At 33.5% G+C, this 22,800-nt stretch overlaps 1 protein-coding gene and 1 long non-coding RNA gene across 5 annotated transcripts in view; one reads left to right on the top strand and one right to left on the bottom strand.

Annotated features, from left to right (window-relative positions):
* Positions 1-21,884, bottom strand: part of SPPL2A (signal peptide peptidase like 2A) — a 57,316-nt gene extending 35,432 nt beyond the window's left edge. For 2 of the 4 annotated variants that reach the window (XM_051980646.1, XM_051980645.1), the window contains exons 1-5: positions 21,631-21,884; positions 10,703-10,822; positions 10,207-10,386; positions 6,993-7,082; positions 4,971-5,104 (exon numbers count right to left, since the gene is read on the bottom strand). In XM_051980646.1, the coding sequence (XP_051836606.1) occupies positions 4,971-5,104; positions 6,993-7,082; positions 10,207-10,386; positions 10,703-10,822; positions 21,631-21,696 (590 nt within the window). In that variant the 5' untranslated portion in view covers positions 21,697-21,884. The remainder of the gene's footprint in view (positions 1-4,970; positions 5,105-6,992; positions 7,083-10,206; positions 10,387-10,702; positions 10,823-21,630) is intronic. The other 2 variants (XM_051980647.1, XM_051980644.1) reach the window with 1 other exon arrangement.
* The window catches only part of LOC127551149 (uncharacterized), an 81,040-nt gene continuing 78,305 nt past the window's right edge, over positions 20,066-22,800 (top strand). Inside the window, exon 1 of the long non-coding RNA XR_007951018.1 lies at positions 20,066-21,101. This is a non-coding gene — a long non-coding RNA (uncharacterized LOC127551149). The remainder of the gene's footprint in view (positions 21,102-22,800) is intronic.

The following is a 22,800-nucleotide window of genomic DNA, read 5'->3' on the forward strand; positions in this document are numbered from 1 at the left end:
TGTTTTATTTTTGGACAAACATTCATATAAATACTTGTGTTTGAATCTATTATGAATTCTATGAATTGAAGAATTTATGATGATTCTTGGTATGGGAACTCCCTCATCCTCACCTAATAATAAGACAATATAGAATTATTGCCATAAAAATTGGATCTAGTTGAAAAAAGTCTGGACTTGAAAGGACAGTTCTGAAAGCAATATACCATTTCACCTACTTTTTAAGAAAGAAATAAAACCTATTTTGAAACTTAGTAAATAAACTAGAGCTGTTGTATGACAGTGGATAGTTTCTGAACTTGGGAGTCAGAAAAACTGATTCAAAGACCAGTTCTGACATTTAATAGCTTGTGACCATGGGCAAATCATTTAACATCTCTAACTCTATAGAAAGTCTTCTAAGAATATAAGTTTGATACAGTAGTCATCTGTGTCTATATAAGGTGTTCTAACACAGAAAAAAAATAAAAATTCTTTAATGTATTACTATAAATTATAATCAAATCTCTTTTTTACAAAAAAATTATCTCATAAAGGTAGATAAGTCTAAACTTCTGTCATTAACCATATCAACAAAGAGAATATTTTAAAAGCATATCAGAATAGACTATGTTAAAGTGGAACATTACCAACAAGAATCTTCAATTAAGCTTTGTATCTTTATCTTGGGGAAAGGCAAAAAAGAATTAGATTCCAGAGCAAAACAGCCGAAACACAGCAAAGGACATTCATATCAAGACTTTAAAACAATAACCGTCACCTAAATCTACATTCAGAGAATGTCCTGGAATCAGTATGTATTCAGTTTAGGATGCTATGCATTCTGGCTCTAAGTACTGGGTTCAGAATGAAAACTGTGTAACAGTATTCTGAATGATTAAACATATTAGTGGCATTTAATATTTTCTTCTAGACTCATTATTACCTTTGTTTGGTACCAACTTTACCATGACTTTTACTATCTGTTCAAATATGATTCCTCCAGTACAAGGTCTTGGCATTTCAATATGTGAGAAAGCAGACTTGAAATTTGCTCATGACCTTTTTGAGGCCACTTTGGGAACTGTACAAAAGAATTGTCACAAGAGGTGAACTTGGGGAAAAAACACATTTTATTTATCTTTCAGTTCTTTCAAAGTTGAAAATATTAAGTCCTATTGCTAAGGAGGAAAAAACAAAACAAAAGCCTCTGTCTCCCTCTTAAAGTCACAAGATACAGAAAGATGTTTTTCTGGGAAGGATAAATACAGAGGCCTAGGAGGGGAAATGGCCAGCAAAAACCTCTCCCCAAAATTTAAAAGCATAAAAGACACAAAACAAAAGGAAAAACCCCAAACTGATCAACAGTAACTCTGATAAATATAGGACAATGCAGGACAAGTGAAAGTGAAGAATAGTGAAGAAAACTCTTCCCCCCCAAAAAAGTCACTTAACCCTAATTGAGTCCAAAAAAAAAGAAAAAAAAGAAAGGGAAAAAAAAAGTCATATACAACTGAAATGACTGAATAATTGAATAGTAGGTAGAAATTAAAAAGAGTTTTAAGATGTTTGGAAAGGGTTATGTGTTAGTTTAATAAAAAAGAAGTCAACCCTCTGATATTGTTCACGGCAAAGAAGAATTTTAAAAGTCGTTTTTAAAAAATGAACATTTGCAAAAAAAATACATTTACAATACTGTCTAGATACAAATGCCTTGAATAAGGTTTTAGGTATTTATTTTCATTATTTTAGTAAACTTAATACTGGATGGTTTTTTGGAGAGGAAGAAGAAATTTATGTTCTGCAATCTTTGTCTTAATGCAATTTTTAAAATTGCAATTCACCTATAAATTAAGAAAAATACAATAAAACCCAAAACCAAACTTGTCTTAAATCAGCTATACATATTGTCAAACTGTCCAAAGAGAACAAGGATAGTTTCTTCTAGATCAACTTAGTGTTAAAAGAATTATGCTTGAGGATATCTGATCTATTTATAATAGTCTTTGAACTCTCTATCTTGAAGTATTCATGTGGAATCTGTGATCTTTTGCTTTCCTTTCCTAAAGTAACTAAATATTTTCTATTTGACAGAACAATCTATTTTGATCTGGTTCTCAAAACCTTTTTTTTTTTTTTTTTTTTTTTTTTTGGCAATTTACCAAACCCCTTGCTAAATAATATGCTGACTCACATTTACATGCTAAATTACAATCTTTATATGGTTTATATTTCTATTTTCTAGGAAAATCTTATACTCGGTCAACCAACCAATCAACAAGCATTTATTATCTATTATGTGCCAAGCACTAGGCATAAAAAGACAAAATGAAAGTCTCTTTTCAAAATTAGTTCCCCAATTCTACTTGGGGAAACAACATGTATGCATATATATATAAACTTTTAAAAGATAATTTTGGGATAGAAGTACTAATACTTGGGTAGGAGACAATAAGAAAGGACTCATATAGAAAGGGGTCATGTGGGTGGCAATTGAATGGAACTGTGAAGGAAATTAAATATTCAAAGAGCTTGCAAAAATGAATTTTATTCCAAAAAAGCCACATAGTAAAAATGGAATGTCATTTGTGAGGAAGAGCAAGGTAACAGAGTATGCGAAGTTGGAAAGGCAAGTTACAGAATGTGAAGGGCTGTAAATGGCAAACATTGAGTGGATTGAGAAATGGAGATATGTACTTCATCCTATTTCCATATGGTTTTTTGATTTCTTCTGTTGTATGTCTATATTTTAAAAGTTTTTCATTTCAAATATCTTGGATGTTATAAATTTTTGACAAAAACAACATCTAATAAAAAACTGTTTTAAAAATAAAAACATTTAAAATTTAAAATTAAATATAAAAATTTTAAATTTTTATGGGAAAGAAAATATTCTGTCCAGGAGAAGATGGACAAGAGTTTTGTCTCTGACAGTGCCACTACTGTTATTTTTTGTGATTTGAACAGTTTTCCTCTTAGTAGAGTCTACGCTACTAGAGTCCTCTTTTAGTACTGTATTGTTTGTTAGGGTATATATTGAGATACAATTTGAAAATGATTAATGCAGAAAATTTGTTTTGTTTAATCATGCATATTTGCCAGAAGGACTTTTTTGTAGGGGAAGAAGAGGAAAGAAAAAAAAAAAGGATTCTTTTCTTTCAGTTTTTCTTAAGGCAAAGAGACAAATTTATAAGATGGCTGACGTGAATTCAGGTACAATACATGGAAAAATAACTAGGCTTCTCAGAAATCATCTATGACCATGACTTTAATACCAAACATTTTTGGGCCAATATAATGGAAGGAATGGCCATTTTAAATTAAACCATCAAGAAGAATAACTTTATTATTTGATGACTCCAGTGTTTTCCCTTTGCTTATTTTATTTTCTAATGTTTGAAGTTTTGAAATATTAACCTACAAACTGAGGACTAATTTATTTTGATAAGGGACATAGATTCAAATACTAATTTTCCCTCCTGATATAGATAAACAATAGTGCATATATTAAAAATTATATGGTTTTGAAACTGGATGTCCTATCTCCATAAAAATGTGAGGGTATCTGACATTTTCAAAATTCATGACCCTAAAAAACAAGATGATCACTGTAGTGAAGATGACAATACTAGCCCAACAAAAGGAGAAATATGTTTTCCACTTTTTTTAGTATTAGTTTGTACCTTTTGGTTCCCCTTATGAAGAGCCATACACAACCATGTGGCCATATGCCAGCTATCATTTCCCCGATTTGAAATGTCTTAGAAAGATTCTAAAGATCACCTGGCAGGATAAGATACCAGACACTGAAGTTCTTTCTTGAACTATATTGCTAAGCATTCAAACCCTACTGTAGAGAGCACAACTTTCTTGGTCTGGCCACATTATTCTTAATGCCAAAGGTATGCTTTATGGAAGATTATTTTATGGAGAACTCATATAAGGCAAATGCTCACAAGATGGTCAGTAAAAAGCAATACAAGGACACTCTCAAGATCTTAAGAACTTTAGAATCAATTGTAAGACAAAAGAGACACTGGCACAGAAACATCCAGCATGTTGTGCCCTCATCAGAGAAGATGTCATGCTCTATGAGCAAAACAGAATCAAATTAGATCAGAAAAAAGCTGAAATGCTCAACGTTTGAGACACCATGCCAAATGCTCATAGGGACTATTTGTATCTGATTCAAGGCACAGCATTATGAATTCATATTGGTCAGACCAGTCACACCTGGACACACTCACTTGAATCTAACAGTGATGGTATTTTGGTCCTCTTCAAGAATGAAGGACTACAACCAATGAACTAACCAGTCTGTAAGGATCATCAAAGCTACAAGCTTCATTTATGCCTCTCTGGGCTTCTTTCTTTACTCCTCTCTATCAGCTTTCTCACTTCAGAGATCCCTCTGTCCTTGCCATCACTTCTTTTAATCTCTTTCCAGAACTTCCATTTTAAGGAAGGGTCTAGACCAACAAGGTTCACTCCACTCCAGACTTCTTTCTCTACCATGCTCCAACACAGAAACCTTCTCCTCTCTCTTTTTCAGTTCCTTTTATGGGTTAGCTTCCTCCCTTAGGATGTAAGCTCCTTAGATTATATGGAACTTATTTTGAAATCTGCATAATTTTCATATCCATTTTTCTTTGGAAACATGAACTATCCTCTGTACTTTCAGCCATGTTCAAAAGAACAAATTATTATGATTCTAATGTAAAAAACAAAACAAAACAAATAAACATGTTTCTGAAAAGTGTTTGTTCGAGGGAAAAAAAGAAATGTAAACTCCTCAATGGTAGGGACTGTATTTTCTGCTTCTAAGCACAGTGCTCGGCTCATAGTTAAGAGTTTAGTAAATGTTTGGTGGTTTGACTTGAAGATTTGGTCTAAACTATATCATGATAAGTAGCTCAATCTTTAAAAATTAGTTTATAAAAAAAAAATTCTCTTCTACCACTTAAAATATACTAAAATTTGATACAACTTACAATTCACTGACGCCACTCCAGTAACCTCCTAAAGCCACACTTGACACAGCAATTATAAAGATGACCACCAAAGTATAATCAAATGTAGGCCATGAAGGTGCATAGAAGTTCACAGAAATATTATTTCCAAGAGTCTGAAAGAAAAAAAAGTCAATCTTAAAAATGATAATGAACACTTTCTAAGATACAAGGTTAATAAAGAATTATGGAAACAACAAAATTTTATACTTCAATCTGGAAAGGATTCTGTGACTAATACCAGACTTCAGCAACTGGAATACTAAATGCAGAATAATGGTAGGCATGATAAATTCTCTTAGGAGGGAAACCATGCAAGCTTTTCTTAGCTAAGTGCATCAAATATATTGATTGATATAAACTTAAAAGTGCATATTTTGCTGACCACAATAATATAATTTTTAAAAATATTTAAAAGATTAGAGATTGTCAATAAATATAATGGCCAAGTGTGACTTCAGAGACCTGTCTTGTGTAAAGCATACTTTCTGTCTTTAGGTAGAAAAGTAGCATTCTATGGATGAGGAATAAGGAGTGCATTTTCAGATATAATGAATTTATTTTATTTTTAATGTACTAATTTATTACAATAGAGGGAATGGGATGGAGCCGTGGGAAGTAGTTATTGCCAATTATCAGTGATGTTAAAAAAATCAATAAAATATTTTTTTAAAAGTTCACAATTTATAATGCCATATATCATTCAGTCATTTAAAATGAGCATAATTTACATGAAATAGAAGGGCATTAAGTGAAGTCAAAATTATGATCATGTCAATAGGTTCTAGTAGAATCCTAATTCACATTATAGAACACCAGGATCACTCTGAAAACAATCTGGAAGGTACTGAAGTAGTAGCTGAGTTCTTCATAAATTCAGATTTTTAAGATGATCTCAAACAGTATTTTTATAACACTAAAGTTGCAAGCCTACTGACTAGGAAGATGGTAGTACCCATGAGAGTTATAAGGGAATTCAGTGGGAAAAATAAAAATTTCTTTTTTGGTCACACTGAGTTTGAACTGTCTTTGGAACATCAAGTTTAAGATTTCCAAGAGGTCATTGGAGATGAATGATTATAGCTTTATAGACAGACTGGAAATAGATATAGAGATCTAGAAATCATCTGCATAGTGATAATAATTGAAACTAAAGAAGCTGATGAGATTACTGAGTGAGACCGAATGAGAGTGAAAAGAAGAAGACCCATAGCAGTTAATGGATATCATTGGATGAAGAATCAGCAAAGGAGACGACAAAGTGTAGTTGGACAGATAACAGGAGAATAAGAAGAGAACACTGTGGAGGAAAGACTATCCAAGAAGAAAGGGTGATCAACATTGTCAAATGGCATGGAGAGGTCAAGGAGAATAAAAACTAATAAAAATACATTAAATGGGGCAAGTGAGAGATCAATGGAAACTTTGGAGAAGACAGTTTTGGTTGAATGAAAAGGTCAGAAATCACACTGCAAAGGAGTTAGAAGCAAATAATAAAAAGGGAAGTAGAAGTACTAAGTGTGGGTAGCTTTCTCAATGAGTTTAGCCATGAAAGGGAAGAGATACAGGATGACAGCTCATAGGAATGATTAAGTCAAGTAAGGGTTTTTTCCAATCCAAATTGGATAACTTCAAACTTAGCACTCTAAATTCTGTGTTATTTCCATGAAAACATATGAACAATCCTTAGCATTTATATAGCTCTTTGCAAATATTATCTCATTTTATCTTCATAACAAACCTAAGAGGTAGGTGCTATTTTACTGATGAGAAAGCTGAGGTATAAAAAGGTGAAATGACTTTCCTAGAGTCACAAAGATAGTAAATCTGTTTAAAGGCTGGATATGAACTCAGCTTTCCTAATTCTACATTTAGTGTTTTATCTACTGATACACCTAACAGCCTTGTATCTCAATCATTATATATAACAGAATTGGAAAAAAACCCAAAGATATTGAAATTAGACTTCAGTGGCATTAAAACCATAAATTGTAACTAACTTACCTGTTGCATGTCTCTCAAGTCTTTGTTACTCATAAATGCAATCAATATTTTCACATCTTGAAATTCAGAATTGTTTCCTGATGGAGGAAACTAAAAGAGAAAATGTTTTACAAAAATATATCAGAAGTAAAGAAGTAATAAAAAACAACTGATTAAAAATAATTAGGCAAAAATACTTTATAATTTGAAGGAATTGTGTTGTATGTTATTGCTTAATATTAAATGTTGTATAAATGGTACTTTTCTTTGAAAAACAGATTAAAAAAGAAAAAAAAAACAGATAAAAATTAATAGGTCCTTTTTTGACAAAAAATTTATTTACATCACAAATTTATTATTTATTTTTAAAAGTGTTTATTCCAAATTTTGTTAAGCTTCAGATACAATGATAAAATCCATAGAAATTATACTCTATATTATTCTGGTATATAAAAATTTTGTAATCATCAAAATAATATAGATTATAATCTCTACTCTATTATTAAAATGAAGAATGAAATAGGCTTAGCAAAATCTTTTTATAAAGTGGAGAATTACTTCTATTCTTAGGAAATAAGATTGTACCTATATGTTAGAAACAGAAGTACTGAAGCTACATGTGTTTTCCCACTTTGACTACCAATACTGTACATGTGTTTTAATAATAGAAACACCTGAAATCATCAAAATAAAAAAAAAGAAATAAGCTTATTAATCTCAGTTTACATAAAATTTGCTTAATTTCACAAGCATTAAAATAAGTAGAGTGAGTCAGTCAAGGAATACGTTAAAATACTCACAATGTATATTTAGAAAACTCCAGAGAATTAGAAAACTATTGAGGAGAATTAGAAATTTCAGCAAAATGACTGGAAACAAAGTAAATACATACAGAATCAACATTTCTATACAATCTGAACAAAAGTCAAGAAGAAATAATAAATCCCATTCAAAATAACTACAAAATGCATAAACTATATGGAGATACATATGCAATATTTATGTAAATAAAAACATTCAAAACAACAGAAATAAAAGAGATTTAAATAAGTGAAATATTCAATGCTTATTGTTGGGCTATGCCAATATATTAAAAAATAATAGTATTTTAAATTAATTCACAGATTAATGGATTTGCCAAGAAAATTACTGAGTTTTTTCAAACTGGAAAAAGTTCCTGTTACAAGAGGAAGAAAGCCATCTAGAATCATGAGGCCAATCCATGGGGAAAAAATATAGATGAAAGGAATATAATATTATTAGACATTAATTTACAAAACAGTAATCATTACAACTACTTGGTATTGACTAAAACACAGATTAATGAGACAAGCTAGTTAAGAAAAAACAACAACCAAAAAATTGAAAACAGTAGGGTAAGATTTATAAACCCAAGAACATAAATTACTTCTTTTTTTTTGGTAGTGATGGTGGGGCACAAACTGCTGGGGAAAATGGAAAAGGATTTGACAGAAATTAGGGCTAATTCATTACACAAAATGTTTTTGTGACCTGAACATAAAAGATCAAATCATTAAATAATTAGAAGACAATAACAGGAAGTTCCTTTTGCAATTGAGGCTAAGGGGAAACTATTAACCAAAAAGCAAAGGATATCATAAAAGACAAAACTGGCAATTTTGATTATAGAAGATTTTTAAACTTTTGTATAAATAAAATAAAGCCAGAATAAGAAGAGAAACCAGAATGAGAAAAAATATTTGCATCAAGCATCACTGATAACAGTTTAATATCCAAAATAGAGGGATTATACAGAAATATATATTACCACATAGCCACATTTCAATAAATAAGTGATTAAAAGGCATAGAGTTTAAAAATACAAGTAATAAATGATCATGTGAAAACATAGTCCAAAAAACTAACAGTAAGATAAATATAAATGACTATAACTGTGACATTCACTTCTCATTTTGCAAATTGACAGAAATAAAAAAATGAGAATGGTCATCAGTAGATGTATGGGAAGACAGACACATTAATATGCTACTGGTAACACTGAAATGGGTTTAACTATCCTAGATATCAATTTGGGAATTTGTAGGAAAAAAATGACCAAATTGTTCATTATCTTTTTCATGCAATGATAGTATTATTAATCACATGCCTCAAGTAAGCTAAAGAAAGAAACAAAGAAAATAATATTCACACAAATTCTTTGTAGTAACTAAGAACTATAAAACAAATAAGTACACAAAACTGATGTTGAGTGAAATGAACAGAAACAGGAGAACATTGAACAGTGTACAGTTGCAGCAAGATTATATGATAATCAATTATGATATACTTAGCTCTTCTCAACAATATGGTGATCTAAGATAATTCCAATAGACTTGAAATGGAAGAAGCTATCCCCTCCAGAGAAAGAACTATGGAAACTGTATGAAGCATACTATTTTCATTTTTTTTTTTTTGGGGGGGGGGGCACTGCTTTTTCCTTCTCATGATATTTTTCCCTTTTGTCCTGATTTTTTTTTCACAATATAATGTATATGGAAATATGTTTAAAATTTTTGTACATGTATAACCTATGTCAAATTGCTTGGGTAGGGAGGATTCAAGGGAAGAGAGAGAAAAACATTTGGAATTCAAAATTTTACAAAACTGAATGTCAGGAGTAGCTAGATGGTGCAGTAGATAGAGCATTAGTTCTATAGTTATGAGGATCTGAGTTCAAATCTGACCTCAAGACACAACACTTGCTAGCTCTGTGACTGTGAGCAAATCACTTAACCCCAACTGCCTCAAAAAAAAAAAAAAGCATTGATAATTTTTAGAAACAAAAATAACAAAACAAAAAAAGAATGTTGAAAACTATCTTTTTATGTAATTGGAAAAATAAAATACTATTGAGAAAAAAAAGAAAAGGGAGCAAGGTACATTTTTATATCTCTTTTGAGCTAAAAGTAATATAGCATTTATTAAATGTAATTTCTGCAAAAAGCCTTTCCTGGTTTTTCCATCTCCAGCCACTAGACCCTCTCCCTTTAAGATTATCTTTCATCTCTTCTATAAGCTTTTAGAGGGCAAGAAATGTTTTGCCTTTATTTTTGTTCCTCATACTTAGAACAATGTAAATACACAATAAATGTTTAATGAATGCTAGCTGATGAAATAATTTTTGTTCTGTCACTTTATGTTGTAGTCATTTGTACTTAACATTTTGAGGGTTTTGCTTTTTGCTTATTTTTTTTTTAAGCCTATTCATACTTACATATAAACTGTCATTGGCAACCAACAATGCTTCAGCGCCTCCTCTTTGTGCAATCTTAGCTTTTTTGAGAAATTCACAGGTGCCCCATGATACTGCAACTACTTTATTTCTTATTCCAGTGGAAGGAATGTCAGAAGAGTTGCAGAGTGGTGTGGTCAGATTCTCCAAACTAAATGAAGTCTGCAAATGTAAGAAATATAGCAATTATTAGCCCTTACCCAAAAAAAAGACCCTATTTTATAAGAAAGCAGTACTAATTTGACAAATCAGTCTTGCAAATCAGATACATGATTTGATCTAAATCCATTCTTTTAAGAAACTTCCCAATTGCTCTTTCCATAGACTACAGTTTATTACAGCTAAGAGAATGAGATAAATAAAATCACTATTGATCATTACTTAACCACCATAAGTTTCTATTGGTCCTATATACAATAAAACTAATCAAAATTCATTCTCAGGATCTTCATTTTCATTATTCAGATTATCTACTTACTGTATTTTCTATTGTAGTGGGAAGAGTCGTCCAAGAGGGATTATAAAGCATGCAATAGTCTTTAGATGGTAATGGTTTTCCTTCTCCATATGCATGTATGATTCCTTCCCGAGCAGCTGTCTAAAAAAAAAAAATTTTTTGTTTACTAATAACTCAAGATTTATTAGTGTTTGTGTGCAAATTTAGTCATATTACATGACAATATTTCCTTGGGAAGAATCTTTGAAAGGACTTGCTTCTTGCTTGTAGGATATTTTAAAATTACAACCACAATCAATCAATAAACATTTATTAAATGCTTACTGTGTGCCAGGCCTTGTGTTACATACACAACTCTTGTGTAAATACATTTGTGGGCTTTGGTAAAATTCTGAGGAAGATGATTACAATAATATAATAGATTCACTACTTCCTACATTTATGATTGCATTCCCAAATCATTTAAAAATATTGTTTGTTATCTTGTAAATGTTAAATAAAATGCAATGGGAATATTTACTCTTCTACAATCTAATACCAAATACAGTACAGATTCTGTACACCACTAATTTTTATCTCAGTCCATGGAGATTGGGAAAGCTCCTTGATAACATTCCTGTAATATATTTACAGACAACCATTCTGCTCATTTAAATACTTAAGTAAGATATATAAAAGAAGTTGAAGAGCTGATTCCTACTCTCAAGAAAATGTGTACATCTTATAATTACATAATTTCAGAGCTGGAAGGGACTATCAAGTTCGATCTCTGTCTGACAAAGAATCCACTTGCCATACTGCCAATAAGTGGTCATTAAACCTTTGCTTGAATACTCCCAAGTGAGGTGAAGCACTCTACCTATGGCTCTAATTATCAATAAGTTATTCTTTACAAAAGTAAAAAAATCAACCTCTCTGCAACTTTTATTGCTTGCTTTTAGTTCTATCTTCAGGGATCAAATCAAATCCCATTGTCATATGGCATCCTTTTAAATACATAAAGGTAATTGTATATTCTCCTTGAATCTTTTAGTCTCTAAGCGAAATACCCAATTCTTTCAAGAAATTTTTATCTGGTGATCATGATGCTTTTCTCTATCCTAGTTACCTTTCTCTAAATAATTTTCTCTTCAGATTATCAAATGTTCTCTTTAAAATGTGGTACCTAATACTTGATGTGATTATTTTAAATGATACACCTCTCCAAATGCAGACTAAAGTGGCATTGTGTTCAACTGTCATTTCACATTGTAGGGCATATGAGGTTTGAAAAAAAGATTCTACTTAATTATACCCTGCCAATTTGGTTTGTTTACTCTTTTTCCCCCCTCCAATACCAGTATAAGATATTATATTTATCCTTATAATATTTTATTTGTTCTCAAATTCTAACCTAACAAAATATTTTTGTCATCAAATATGCTGCTTATCCTTCCCAACCTAGTATTGTTTGCAAATTTGAGAAGTATAACATTTATTCCTTTAATATTTTTAGCAAAGACTTGCAGGATAAACAGTATTGAGGTAAGAAAAAATTTTAGGACACTGCACTAGAGACTTCCCTCCTCAGTGATACCAATATATTAATTATGCTTTGGATACAATCATTTAGTTGATACTGAATTTACCTAACTATAATGTTACCCAGCATATTTCTTACCATCTTTTCCACAAGAATGGCATGGCTTTATTAGATGTTTTGCTAATGTCTAGGTAAAAATATAGATATAACACTCTCTTTTTCTATTGCCCTATAAAGAAAGAAAAGTGATGTGCCTGTTCTTAATAAAGCCATGCTGGCTCTTTGTGATCACAGTTTCTTTTTTAGATATTCTATCCTTTTAAAGATTTGTTCCAGAATTTTTTATCAGGAATCAGAGAAAATTATTTCTTCTGTGTTTTTGCACCATCTCTCCTATTTTCTGTAAACATTCAAAGGTTAGTGATAAGAGATTTTAATCACATCCATGAGTCCTTCAATTCATTTATCTGTGCTTGATAACTCAAACTCATAAAAGGTAGTTTTATCTTATGCATTAACTCACTATTACCTGCTTTTAACTTGTCTTTTTCAATCCAAAGAACATTTTCTTTGGCAGAGAAAACGGAAATTATGGAGGAATTGAATAATAATTCTATCTTCCTTCCAATCATCTGCTATCACCCCACCCACCTTAAGGGACAATCATTTTCCCTTTTTGATCCTCTTTTGCTTAATATACAAATCTTTTTCTTTTCTTTAGCATCCTTTACCATCTTAATCTCATTATGAGTTTAAGCACTGCTGACACAATTCTTATAGATTGTGCTACACTTCTGTATTCATCTTCTATTATCTTTCCTTACATTCTATTTTTAGTACATATTTTAAAACTGCAATCTATGAATTGCCTAGGGAGTTACATATTTCTTTAGACAACTCTATTTTTCTCCTCTACAAAATTACCTTTATGTTTTTAGAATTTCATTTATGAGAGCTTCTATCCCTCTTGAGCTTATTTCTTTTACAGAATTCTAGGCCAATCAACCTTTATCTCGATCCTCTGAAACAGACTCTAACCAAATTTATAGAACACATCTTTTCTTTCCTTTTCTATTACAAATTTAAAAATGAAGTGCTTACTAGGTATTACTTTAAGAGATTACATAAAGTTAATTATCATAATTAAAATCATAATTATCTTTTAAAATCTCTGATTTGATTATTACAAGATAAATTTTCTTGGAGTGGCAAGGACTGTCAGTGTAGAATAGTACATTCTAAAAAAAAAAAAGAATAGTACATTCTATAGGTCATTAGACACAGGTACTACATCAATTAGTCTTTATTAATTACTTTTTTAAATAATAAGAGAAGGCTCATCAATGAGTAGTTATATAATGTTATAGTAGTTATGTAATTACATATTAATTGTTGTAATTAATTAATACTATGTAATTATAACATAATAATGCATCGATAAAACAAACCTCTGAAATGATAAAGTAGGAAATGATTTAGTACCACATGAATGATAAACGTCATAGGAACTTGGCTCACTTTCTCAGAAGCACTCTGCTTGAGGACTTTAGTCATGTATAAGAAAACTCCCATGAATCCACCTCCTCCCTTCTATCCCCACAATCACTTCAGGAAAAAAAGGGAGAGAAGAGGGGAAACATACACCAATAAAATAGGCAGTATTCACTGTTCTGCTTGTTACAGAATGAGCTTGGAAAACTGAAATTCTTCATCATTTCATTAGACTTCTAAAGTACATTTTTAGTCTATTTCCTGAATTTATCAAAATTGCCCTCATCAACAGGTAAACTTACAACAATATTAATTCCTCTCTTTTAACCATCAGGCATTCTCTACATAGTTTCTGAATATCCTAAAATGAATATATCTTCTTCATATACAATATTACTTTTCTCCTTTTGTCCTTTCTTTCTCTTTTATTCTTTCTAAATAATGACTTCTCTTCTAAAGCCTTATTCCATTTATTTATTTATCTAGATCTTTTTTAGACCAGGTGAAAGAGGAGATTCATTTCCTCAATTGCTATCTAGCATTAATCACTGAATGGGTGTGGCCTCAGTCAAACTGAGACCTATTAGAGATCTTAGTTTAAAAAGGCCAAGGTCTCCCACTTCATCCAGAGCCACCTCCTGTTGTCTTGATCTCTCTATTGCCACTAGATCCAGATGGCTCTGGAGAGGAAAGCGAGGCAGGTGATCTTGCAGAGTCCTTCCTCACTTAAATACAATTCACTTGCATATCATGGCAGGACCTTGATATCATGATCCTCTTCGAGAATGAAGAACAAACAACAACCACCATCCTACCAACTCTGTGGACCAAACTTGCTTTTTTATGTTAAAATATTCAGTTCATCTTATTACCCATGTTCTGTGCATTTGGATAGTCATCATATTGGGCCATGAATTACTGGGAACCTTTATTGGTCTTTTTCTTCCGTCATAGTTACTATTCTCTATGGTGTCTTAATAGATAATGTGTTTCTTCAATTGCATCTTCTCATCCTTTTTTTTCTTAGATTTGGTAAATAATGCCACCTTCATTGTAAATAGACTTTCATAATTTTACAGTCTTTGGATTTATGATCTCAGCATAGTCTTTCAGATTTAGAGAGTTCTAATGTTTTCAAGACTGTCTTCACAGAATAATCTCCTATAGTTTAATCATATTAGTTATTCTTCTCAGATTAGTTCTATTTTATCTTTGGTGTGATAAGGTTGCAATAATTCTGCATAAATGGAAGCTTTTTTTTTTTTAATGGCATTCTTGGGGATAGTCAATATTTTCTTGGTCCTTTTGCTTACAGTAATGTCTTGAGCTGACCTCTTCAGGGATCAGTTTACAATGAATCTTTTGAGTCTCTTAAGGAATAGATTTAGTCTTATGAATTTGTATCAATTCTTTAAAGATTTTAGATGTCAGATTTTTTAAAAATAAGAATTGTTGATCACAAAGAGCTCTTATAGAACATTTTAAAGAATTCAAGATGCATTTTCGTTATATAAAATTTTCTTGAACTCGGCAAATTTTCATAATTTCAGAAATCCTGACTTTAACAAATAAGACTTCCTTATTTCTGCTGAAATTGGCACCGTTCTTTCAGACATAGCCATCCCCATCTTTTCCTTTCTCAACATATCTAATTAGTTTTACAGATTCTACCTCTACCACCTCAGTAAAATTTCTCCCCTTATTTCCACTCAGAGGGTGATTAGTTTAAATCAAGATTTCTTGCCTGTACCTCTACAATAGCTTCCTAATGGGTCTCATTCCTTCTAGTCTTTTTCATTTCCAATCCATGCTTATACAGCTAACAAAATAATCTTCCTAATGCGCATTTGTGACCAGGTCACATCTCCCTTTCCCAGTATTTCCTAAGTTTCATTGATTCTAATTGCCACTAGAATAAAATACAAACTCCTTAGCTTAGCAATGAAAGGCTTTTGCCTTTTTCCAGGTTTACTTTATATTAGTACTCTTCATATAATTCAAGATTTCGGCCAAATTTGTCTACTTCCTGTTTCCTGAACTCCATATCCTATTTCCATGGCTTTGTACACACAGATCTCCATGCCAGGCTTTTTCATGGTTTTTTTTTTTTTTTTAACTGGTTATTAGCCGAAGACTTTTGAGAGTAGGAACTATTTCACTTTTGTAATTGTATTCTTAGAGCCTAACAATACCTAACAGTTAAAAAAAAAGTTTTTAAAATATTTGATTGCCCTTCTTTTTAGTATCTACTTAAGATTTTGTATTCCATAAGCAATATATCAACTTCCTGAAGGCCAAGACTACTTGGCTCTTGTCTTTTACTCCCACTGCCTTGCAACTTCTAATTCCTTAATAAATTCTTGCTGAATTTAACTTATTGGGTCACAACTGATTGATCATAAGATCATCATTCTGTAATTATAATTCAGATTTTTTTTTTCTATGCATGCATTATCTTGCATTTATGGTTCCTTCTTGATTATGTCACAGCCTACTCCTCAATAAAATCCTGTTATCCTCCATTATCTCCAAAACCAAAAGGCAAAATCCTCTTTTTTGGTATTCACAGGCCTTCATAACTTGCGTCTGCCCGCCTCCTCCCCTTCCTCTAGCCTTCTTATACTTTATAACCACCAGGCCTTTATATAAACTGCAATCCAGTTATACAAACCTCCTTGCTGTCCTTCATTCAAGACATTCCATGTACTCACACTAGACCTTTTCACTAGCTGTCTCTCATGCCTGGAATGTTCCTTCTTCTCAGCTTCAATTTCCTTTAAAATCTCAACTTCTATAGGAGGCTTTTCCTGATCCCTCTTAATTCTAGTGCTTTCTTTCTATTGATTATTTCCAATTTATCCCATATCTAGTCTGTTTGCATAGAGTTATTTGCATGGTGTCTCTTCTATTAGACTGTAAGTTCCTCAAGAGCAGAGCGCAGTGTTTAGTACAATGTTTGACATACAACAGGCATTTGATAAATATTTATAGATGGACTAACTTCATAGCATCATAAGTCTAGAGCAGAAGAGACCTCAAGGGTCATCTAATCTAGGGTTTCTTAACTTTTTCTACTCCCAATGTCTTTTCACCTGAGAAATGTTAATGCAATTCTGGATAAACAGATATAGAAAATAAGTATACAAATCAAACATTTACTGATAGTAAATCAGAAACAAATTTATTTTAAAACAATTCTTTGATATATATACATATATATGTAATTTTACCATTTATTAAAGAGGAAAGAAAATTTGCATACTAATAATATGGGTGTGCTTGTTTATTTTTACATTAAGAATTAAATCTTGGTGGAATGCTTGATACCTTTTACTGTTGCCAAATTTTTCATGACCCCCACATTCAGTTATGCAACCTCATTTGGGATTGCGACCCATGCATGTGCTTTGAGGTAGTCTAAACCACTTATTTTTACAGATAAGAAAACTGAGGCCAAGAAAGTTAAATGATTTGCCCACACTTATCCAGAACAGTAAGCAACAGAGGTGAGAATACAGACTTTTCACTGTCTCCCTCTTGTCCACAATGAAACTGTTGTGTCATTCAGTCATGTCTGACTCTTAAATTTTCTGGGCAAAGATACTGGAATGGTATGTCATCTCTTTCGCCAGTGTGACCCCATTTTCAGATGAGCAACTGAGAGGGTTGAGTCACTTGCTCAGGATCACATAGGGAGTAAGTGTCTGAGGCCAAATTTGAATTCAGAGCTTCCTGAATCCAGGCCAGATGCTCTATCCATTACATCACTTAGTTATGAAGCTAACATTCCATTTTCCTTCTTACAATGACATTGATTCTATCTCACATAATGGCAGGGTTCTGGCCCTTGACACTCAGTCAGCAAGTGTTTTAGTAAATACCTGCTGTAAGCTAGTTTCTATGCTAAATGTTGGAGATATACAGTCCCTTTTTCTCAAGAAACTGTCATTTTATTGGGGAAACAATAAACAAATAATTATATATATACATTTGTATATACAAGACACAGGATAGGGGCAGTTAGGTGGCACAGTGGATAGAGGACCGGCCCTGAAGTTAGGAGGACCTAAGTTCAAATCTGGTCTCATCCACTTAACATGTCCTAGCTGTGTGACCCTGGAAAAGTCACTTACCCTAATTGCCTCAGGGAGGAAAAAACCACAAGATAAATGGGAAAAAATCTCAGTGTTGTACCCTAATGTACCACTCATTTTCATTCCTTGTGCTCAAGGTGAATCTGTTATCCAGTCTCCTGACCAAAAGGATCTCTGCCAATTCCATTACTTAATCAAATAAGCAACTTGGAACCTGGACCCTTTGATGACAGTATTACAGTACCAACAGTACCACAAAACAATACTTTCTGGGTTTTAGTTTAATTGCTTAAAAAAAAAAAGCTTATATTATCTATCTTTTAGCATTACCTTACAGATCAAATAAACTTCACTGATTTATACTAGAAAGGAAGTGTGGCTATTAGTAGGCCACCAGGGGCCAACAGGGTCTGTATATCAACTCACAGCAGTAGCTTAGGAGGTAAGATGGCAGAATACAGTAATAATAACAATATTTACACTAACATTTACACAGTGCTGTAGAGTTTACAAAGTGTCTTACCTGTTGTGTCTTATTTGATTAATGAAGGAATGATATGAAATAGGAAAGATATTAATTGAAACCTAAAAATAAATGAGGGGAAATAAAGAAATATTTCAAATGATGGTAGAAAAAAAGAAGTGAAAAAGTAAAACAAAGTAACTTGGAATCCGTAAGAAATATAGTAAGAATAAAAAGAGGCTTAGAAAAATTTACATGAGTTAATGCCAGCAAGAAAACAATATAGACAACAACTACAACAACGTACACTAAATCAAAAGTAAATGTTGCAAAATTACAAAAAACAAAACAAAACAAAAAACCCCCAAAATCAAACAACCTAGTTCCAAAAAAGAGGCTGAAGATACCTCCATCCTCTTCTCTGTAGAAATGGAAGATCCATTGGTGTGGTACATTGCTCATATTTTTTAGACTTGCAGAGGTAGGTCAGTTTTATTGATATTCTCCTTTTTTTTGGTATAAAGCATATTTTTCTTATGAGATGGTTCTGGTAGGGAAGGATATGAAATGTTGTAAAAAAAAAAAAAAGATAGTAATAAGAAGTACAGTAAACATAAAGCAAGAGAAAATGACACCTGCTGAGGAAAGACTATGTAGGATGAAGATGTTTTAAAGAACCAACTTATCTGAATTTCATATTGGATAGAGCCCTGGCTTGGAATCAGCAAGAGTTGAGTTCAAATTCTGCCAAAGACACTTGTTTGCATGAAATGTTTGCATGTCACTTAACTTCTGTTTGCCTTAGTTTCCCTCAATTGTAAAACAGAGATAAAAATAACACCTATCTCCCAGTGCTTTTTGTGAGAATCAAAGGAGATATTTGTTAAAAGTTCTTAGCATAGTGCCTGGCACATGGTAGATAAAAGACAAATGTCACACAGGACTAATTAAAATCAAACAAATGTGGTGAAAAGCAAACAAAAACCAAAAATCAAGCAAAACTAGAAATGCACAAAATTATGGAATGTAATATATACAGTCTATTGAGCTCTGAGGCACAAGCAGGAAAATGAAAGAAAAAAAAATTGATGTTTTATAGGGAATTGTACTGAGGGTTTTTTGGCTTGCTATATTGGGGAATACACACCCACACATATATACTTTAAATAATTTTAAAAGCCCATGAAAAGTATAAAATACTAAGAAAACTACATACACATGCACACACATACATAATAACTACAAAGGTACTCTACATACATAATAACTACAAAGGTACTCTTAAGTTTCTCTTAAGAACTTTAGAATTGATTGTATGACATGGGAAACATTGGTACAGGACTGTGCGGCATGGTGTACCCTCATCAGAGAAGATGCTGCAGTCTATAAACAAAGTAGAATTGAATTAGCCCAAAAGAAATATGACGTGTAAAATTAGAGAAGTGACCCCAAATGTTTACAGGAATTATTTGTGTCTGATTTGTGACAGAGCATTCCGAGTTTATGTTGATCAGATCAGCCACAGTTGGACACACTGTAACTTGACTCTAACCTAGTGATGTCATTTTGGTTCTCTTGCAGTACAAAGGACAACAGCCAACCAATCATATACATAATATACACATGTATGTATGTGCACAAATACATACTTACTAATCCCATCAAATGTCTCCCCAAAATAAAAGTTCATTTTAAAAATACCAATATTCTTTAGTGTTTGAATACTAAAATTCCTTAGTGTTTTTAAAATGTTTCAAATAATGTAACATTCCAATCTCCAAAGAATTAAGCATGAGTAGTTCACAGAAGGGTATTAAGAATAACATGATTGCAATAACATAAGGAACATAATTCAAAGACTAGGGAAAAAGGAATGTCACAGAGAAATGAGAGTAAGAAAAAGATGGGCTGATAACTTTATAAGGATGATATTGTTTGACAGCCCTAGTACTTGCTAATATTCTCTCAATGTCAGAAGGGAGGAAGTCAATAGCACTTTGCACTCTTAGTTGTGGAACTTACCAGCATGTCAGCTATATAGAATTTGTCAGTAGATACATTGTGATCGCTACCATTAAGGGGAACATTCAAATCAATGAGATCATAAATCCCTTTTACTATTTCCCCCCAAAGGCTTTCAAATATTTAATCTCATTTTCCTCAAATAGCACAGAATACTTGTGATAAACTTGTGGAATTCAATTTGTCCATTAATTATGAACTTTTACTGTAACTGATGTTAAAACATAAATCTTTCACTCGTGTTAGTTTTAATCAAGCTAGACCATATCAACATAGATTTGCTGTTTTTAAAATTCGTAAAACAGTATCCAGAAAAAAAAAAATGTTTTCAACAAATTCTGCAGTATAAGTCACTTACTAGTAGATTTAAAAGCTAATTTAAAGAGGGTTGGATTAGATAACCTTTCTAGTTTTAAATCTACCATGATCACATATTCTATTTAAAGTTACACAGCAGTAAACCTCTGAAGCCTCAAGATGAAACTTGAAACTATAAAACAAAAGTGATCATACTAGTAAGCTTTATGACCATTTTCAAGTCTGAACTGCTTCTCCACGTGAAGATTTGGTTTCTTTTAAATTATACTAAGGAGGAATGGTAGTAAATGACATTATAGTAAAGCTCTCAAGCAGTTTAAAGCTTTTTTTTAATGTTGATTTATGGAGAAAGGGAGGGGGAGGGGGAGGAAGATTTCCAAAAGTGTCCACTAGCACACAAAAACTCAACATAAGAGGAAGTTAAAAACTCTGGAAATGTCTAACTCTCGGGGCAGGATGGAGGGGCATTAAAGTTATTTCCTGAAGGACAACTAACTTCACAATCCAGAGGTAAGTAAATCACTGTTTGAAATAACAGAGAACAACTATATCGGGGGAAGAAGAATCAGGGAAAATTAAGGGGGGATGGGGGGGTAGAGGTGATGCTCCACCTACACTTTATTCGAAGGATAAAGCATTCCAGAAGGCAACAAGGAACGAAGTGGCTCAATACGGGCGGAAAGAGGAGAGGAAAGGATGGAGGTGGGGAGGGCAGATAGGGTAAGGAAAGGCATAGAAGAAGGGAGGAAGGGAATGAAGAGAAACAAGAGAAAACTGGAAGGAAAAGGAAACAGGAATAGCAAAGAGGGGAGGAGAGAAGAAGGAAAGAGAATAGAGGGAGGAGGGGAAAGCAGGGAAGAATGGGCGGAGGGCAAAGGAGGAAAGAAGGGGAGGAGAGAAGGGAGGGAAACTTGGGGGCATCCTCAGCCACGCCCTACTGCTCGGCCCGGGAAGGCCAAAATGGGAGGGAGCCAGAGCTCCGTGGCTGCCCCGGCCATTCGGGCCGCCCCGCCCGCTGCCCCGGCAGCCGCTCCCTTACCATTCTTAGCAGAAAGCCCCAAAGCAGGGCGGCTGTGGCCGGGAGCAGCCGCCTCTTCGTCCCCATCCTCCTCGGCCCCTAGAACGCCTGTTCCAGAAATCCCGGCTACCGCTCGGACCCGGCTAGCAGGGGGCCAGCTCCAGTCCGGTCCACTCCACTTCCTTCCGGCTCGGACCCCAGGCGGGTGGCTTCAGCTGGGGCGCCTGCAGTGAAGCGGGCGGACCTCGACTTCCGCCCCGACGTGTCCAGCGCGGGCGGGGCGGAGGTGGATGGGGAAGACTGGAGGAAAGTCCCTCTCGCATGGCCACGCCCCGTGGGCGGACCCTGGTGGGGGCGTGGCCTAGTGTGGATGGGCGGGACTGTCACTTCTTAGCTCCCATTCCCCAAGCCTTTTCTTCTATTTTCTCCTTTTGGACAGCTTTGCCTCCTCATAACCAGATCTTTCCTTTGGGGTCTGCCCCACATTCCTTTCAAACTCTGTCTTAGTCTCCATCCTCCTAATTCTTCTCGGGCCCAAATTAGGATTATACCTTTTAGATCTTAAAGGCACAACCTCTCCAGGAGCTTTCTGCATCAGAGGAACCTCCAGTGCTCTATTCATACTCATTTTTCACTTAGTCATGGAAAACGTCGCTATGGTAGCACGGGGGAAAGCACTGGACTTAGCTTGAGAGGACTTGGATTTGAATGCAGATTTGCGAGATCTTAGCCAAGTCACTTCCTGGCTCTGGGTTTCACTTCCCTCAGATGTCAAATTAGAATAATAACAATACCCTTACTATTCAATAGCAATACATAGCATTCTTGCAGCATTTTAAAGCTTGCAAAGAGCTTATTTTATTTGATCCTCAAAAGGCCCAGGAGTGATTATATGAAGTAGTCAGTCAACTGTGGAAGGTCCCTCCCAGCTACCTCAGCTGATACTTAAGCAACCTTTACTATTTTCTCTCATTCCCCCATCCAATCAACATCCAAGTCCTCTGACCTATATCTAATTAGTAGTTAAGCCATTCTCAGCCTCACAACATCTCTCCTAAATGAATGCCCCTTTCTCTTCTCTGGTGTTTCGACAACCTTGATGCAAATCCTCCATTCTAAAATGTAGATCTGATCAAATCACTCCCTATTCAACAAACTGCAGAGGCTTTCCGTAACTTCCAAGACTAATTA

The sequence above is a fragment of the Antechinus flavipes genome, chromosome 2 (genome assembly GCF_016432865.1).
Source record: "Antechinus flavipes isolate AdamAnt ecotype Samford, QLD, Australia chromosome 2, AdamAnt_v2, whole genome shotgun sequence".
Classification (NCBI taxonomy): domain Eukaryota; kingdom Metazoa; phylum Chordata; class Mammalia; order Dasyuromorphia; family Dasyuridae; genus Antechinus; species Antechinus flavipes.